The following is a 4,942-nucleotide window of genomic DNA, read 5'->3' as shown; positions in this document are numbered from 1 at the left end:
TAGGAAATAATAATGAAAAAAAGAAAAAAATTACTAGATATCCAAGGAGAAAAAATTAAAAAATAGCAAATTTAAATTTCTGTTTTATATAATCAGTAATACATACGTAACAAAATTAAAATAACCATTCTAAAAAAAATCCTCAGTGAGATACAGGGAAATATTTGTAAAATAAAGCAGGAATGTAACAGACAACATTTCTGTTTCTGGATAAAACACGGTAAGGAAAAATGAAACAGAAAAAGAATTTTTTTATAAGCTTTAAAAATGCATTGTTATGGAATCAGAAACCTATGAAATGAGAAACAAATGACTTTAATTTTAGAGTAAGGAGCAAATCAGCAAACTGCCACTGTTCTTGCTATTGGTTTTCATGGATCAGAGCTTGCCCAAGGCAGAGAACCTATACTTGGGCAAAAGGAACCTGGAGACATTTTTAGTGGTTATGTGCTCTAGGGTGATAATACTGGGTATTTGAAAATCTTTGGTATGGTTTGAATGTGACCCTTAAAAACTCATGTTGAAATTTAATTGTTAATGTAATGATTTGGGAAGAGATAATTAGGCCCAAGGGGGTTTTCCTTTGTGGATATGTTTAGGGCCTTTAAAAAAGGGATTTTGGGTATGGGTTTTCTCTCTCCCTATCATACCTTTGACCATATGATGATACGGTAAGAATGTCATAAAATGGCAGCACATTGGTTTCAGATTCCCAAGCCTCCAGAAGTTCAGAAAGTTAATACATTTCTGCTGATTATAATTACCTCACCTGTGATATTCTGTTATAGCAGCAAAAAAACATACTAAGATAGCATTCAAATCTTCAATTCTTCTATAAGCCATTAGTTTTGGCTAATATAACAAAGTAACATTGATTAGACAGGTTATAAACAAGAGAAATTTATTCTTCTCAGTTCTGGAAGCTGAGAATGTCCAAGAGCAGAATGCCAGTGTTGTTGGGTTCTGGAAACGACCCTCTTCTGGGTTGCAGACTTGACTTCTCTGTGTATCCTTATGTGACAGAAAGAAGGTTAGAGAGGTTTATGGGGTCTCTTCTATAAGGGCACTAATTTCACTCATGAGGAGTACATAGTCATGACCTTTGTTGAAGTCCAAATATAATGTATAGATCAATCTATAAATTATGTGACTTGTTTAATTGGATTAAATAAATCTGTGTGTCTTTTCCCCAGTTATTCAGCCTTTTGTGAGTTGATTCTTCAGGGAACCATCAGAAGGCAAAGGGAGAAGTCTCCCATGGTTCTCCTATACTACTCAACTTTGGGTATGACAAAAATGACAGAATTCTTGTGATCAACCTTCACACCTAAGTTACTTCCCAAAGCCCCCCTTATAATACCATAATATTGAGAGTTAGTACTTAAAATATGAATTTTGAAGGAGCATAAACATTCAATCCGTAACATTCTTTTCCTGGAAAAATTTATGTCCTTCCTGCACATAGAAAACATTTATTCCATCTTGACAACTCCCAAAGTCTTAACTTCTTCCAGCACCAACTCTAAAGTCAAAAGTCCAAAAATTTCATGTAAATATCATCAAACCATATGTAGAAGAAACTTAAGATACTATTTGTCCTGAAGCATAATTCCTTTCTAATGTGTACATGAGAAACCTACATGGGCATAGGATACACAATCCATGTGCAAAGGGAGAAGGAAATAGGGAAAAAGGAAGGCTGAATGGTTCCAAGCAAGTCCAAGACCTAGCAAGGCCAACTCCAAAATATCCTAAGGCTCGAGAACAATTCTCTTTGGTTTTATACTCTTCTCTCCAAACACAGTGGGGCAGCATTCTCACCTCTTCACCCAGTGGGGTGGAGTTCCTACCTCCTGTACCCACTGGAGCTGCAATACCACTCTCACATTTAGGCAAGGCACTACCCACCCTCTCTGGTTCTCTGCTCATCCAGTAGTTTTCTGTGGAGGTGGAGGTTGGGCCCCCAGGGCTCTAATGAGCCTCCCTTCCCTCACTGCTCCCAAGGGTTTTGGTCTCACCCTTTGTATTAGACTATCCCCATCCTTCAGCCTATGCTATCTAAGCCCTGGTAGGAGTAGTAGCCTTGAAGATCTCTGAATTGCCTTCAGAGTCCTTCTTCCCTTGTCTTAGACAATGTTCACAACTGAATTGCTCTATGGTCTGGTCCTGTGGGTTCTAAGAAATCTGATAGTCTTTTGTTCATTTTGTCCTGCTTTTTTCTGTTTTCTTTAGTTTCAGGCGGCAGTGTCTCTGCTGGTATAATCTTTTCTATTTTTCTGGCTTTTGTTGAAATGGTTGATTAGGTCCTTGCACAGTGCTCCGCATACAGATGTATGTGTTTGGAGATGAACAGTCTTCAGTATAGGCTTTAAAGCTTGAGCCATAAACTGCACAAGTTCCTTTCTGCATCTCGATTATTGTTAGTCTAGATGAGAGACAATTACAAGTTATAATCATTTTTTTAATGCAGTAATATAAAGATGAAATAATATTTATTGGGCATTAAACATCACTTCAGAAGATTTTTGGACCAAATCTGGCCCTTCTAGTTCAAAGACATGCCAGATATTGCTAATTCAGAATAATAAAAGGAAAAATTACATTCTCTTGTAATTAATATACCCCTCTTTTCCATACATTGATAATTAACCAATTCAGAAATTTAAAATCTCTCTTCATATAAGTTACAAAAAAGCTTTAAAATATTTATTTTAAAATAAATATTATTTTAGAAATCAGAATTCTGCTTAAAAGGAAACATTGTGTCTTGTGCAAAAACAGAGAGCTTTATTCAGATATGTACATATTTTTAATTTTACTTGGTAAGGAAATGAAAACAAATGATAAAATCTTCGTACATGAACACACATATACAAGAATATGTGTGTGTTTATGCATGTACATATGTATGTGTACACTTTACTCTGAGCTATTGAATGGGTTATATAATTAATATAATAATGGTGATTTTTTTTTATTTCTTTAGTAACAGGGGGACATAGAATGCTCAGAGAAGAGTGACAATATCATAGCATGTGAAAATTTTTTTTAGCATGTGAAATTGACAAAAAATTAAAAAAGACTATGATCCTATACTACCTGTATTTACAAGGACAAAGGTAATGAATTCTGCTCATATAGAAACAATGGGCCACTATTCAGAAGAAAAACTTTTTAGAGTTTTTTTAATAACTGATCTTACTGGGTCTCATTATTTCTAATCTTACTTTCTTCATGTGTTACTTCAATTTCTGGGTCTGTTTTTTTGATACCACTTCGACTGCATTTCTGCTGGAATATTAATTACACTGGATTATACTTATTTGTGGATAACAACATCTCTGATTAGAGTTTGAAACTCTTGAAGGAGTCATATTCTACTTATCTCTGTAGTTCATGGGAATTGGGTGGCAGTAAATAAAAATTTACCACATACATAAACAGAAATTTAGTATGCTTCTTGTCTTGTTTCTGAAGGGAAATTTTGTACTTGCAAATTGGGAAATATTGAGATAATTTGATACAAAAATCTTTTTAGTATTTTAAGAAATTTTTTTTTTTGTTTACAAATAAACCCTCAAATCTTACAGAAATGAAGCTGGACTAGATCGATTCTAAGGTTTACTGAGGCTGTCAAAGTGCAAATATATAACAACATAAGAAGATAGGTAGTTTTTTCTTACAACGATACAAGGGGAATAACGAAGGAAAAATACCTTGTAGTAAAAGATTGTGAGTAGATCATTGCCATGTAACCATTAAAATTAAAAAGTAAACATGAAGATTTTTAAATCAATGAAAATGATATAAGTCATTTAATGATAATTCTGGCTCTGTAGTCAGAAATACATATATTTGAATCCTCACAGCAAAACTTACTAATAGGGGAGTTATCATACACTCTAAAATTCTGTTTCTTACCAGTATATTAGGTTAAAAATAAAACCTGTTGTATATGGTTGTTAAGCATACTTAATGAGAAGATAGACATAAAGTGCTTAAAACTGACAGAGAGGAAGCACCTAATTAACCTACTGTTAACATTGACATCGTTACTAACTGAAGAATTAGAGATGCAAATAACTAAAATATTTATAGCCTACAGATATTCTGCAACATTTGTGATATGAGGTTGAAAGAAAGGAAAAGCAGTATTGACACACACACAAAATTTAGATTTTATTTCTGACTTTTATGCCATGAGAAATTATTGAACAGTGCCATGAGAGGTCAGATCTTTCAAATGCTATAAATGACCTGTCTTGAGAGCTACTTCAGCTTTTAAGCAAAGGATTAAAGATAAATGCGTGAATTCAATAAATATGAAGATTTTTCTCATTTCCTTTAGCCTTGGTGTGCAGAGTTCTGTACAATCAATGGTTAAAAAAAGTAGGTGATAAAAACAAGACATGGGATACCTGAGAATCCAGAAAGACCAAGACATAACTAGAGTTCACATTTCACAGAAATTGAGAGGAGAAAGTTGAACAAATAAAGACATCCATAGACATGCGAAAGGCTCTTCCTGAGTATGAGTAGAGTACTGACTATTGCATGTGTGTAGAAAACCTACCCAAGGATGGAGAAAGAACTGTGTAAAAAAGTTAAAAGGATACAATCCTCAGCACTTCCATAAGGCCTGGAATCAGGTATTTTTCTACTAGCCATATTGTAAAATCTCCTATTTCAAAAGGAGTTAAGTAAATTTCCTAGTGTATATAGATTAAATAGATTCTTTTATGCTACATTATTGGGAAATAATTATCTTTAGACAGAATATGTTGACTAATAGTCCTTAAAAGCAAGTCCTAAACGTGTAAGTAAAGCTACATTTTAACTTACAAATTATTTTAAGAATAAAAAGTAAGCAACACCAAAAAAGAGAAAATTCATAGCTTATGGAACTCAATAAAAATAAAAAAGCAAAGAAATAGAGTAATAT

At 33.6% G+C, this 4,942-nt stretch overlaps 1 protein-coding gene across 1 annotated transcript in view; it reads right to left on the bottom strand.

The window, feature by feature from the left end:
• Nucleotides 1-884: 884 nt before the first annotated feature.
• LOC100964535 (NKG2-D type II integral membrane protein) overlaps nucleotides 885-4,942 on the bottom strand; it is a 15,531-nt gene continuing 11,473 nt past the window's right edge. Inside the window, exon 8 of the mRNA XM_003803373.2 lies at nucleotides 885-2,425. Coding sequence (XP_003803421.2) covers nucleotides 2,269-2,425 — 157 coding nt within the window. The 3' untranslated portion in view covers nucleotides 885-2,268. The remainder of the gene's footprint in view (nucleotides 2,426-4,942) is intronic.

This window comes from Otolemur garnettii, unplaced genomic scaffold (assembly GCF_000181295.1).
Source record: "Otolemur garnettii isolate 467f Iridium unplaced genomic scaffold, OtoGar3 scaffold00299, whole genome shotgun sequence".
In the NCBI taxonomy this organism is placed as follows: domain Eukaryota; kingdom Metazoa; phylum Chordata; class Mammalia; order Primates; family Galagidae; genus Otolemur; species Otolemur garnettii.
The sequence above is the reverse complement of the archived record's forward strand: the minus strand, read 5'-3'. Positions and strand labels throughout refer to the sequence as shown.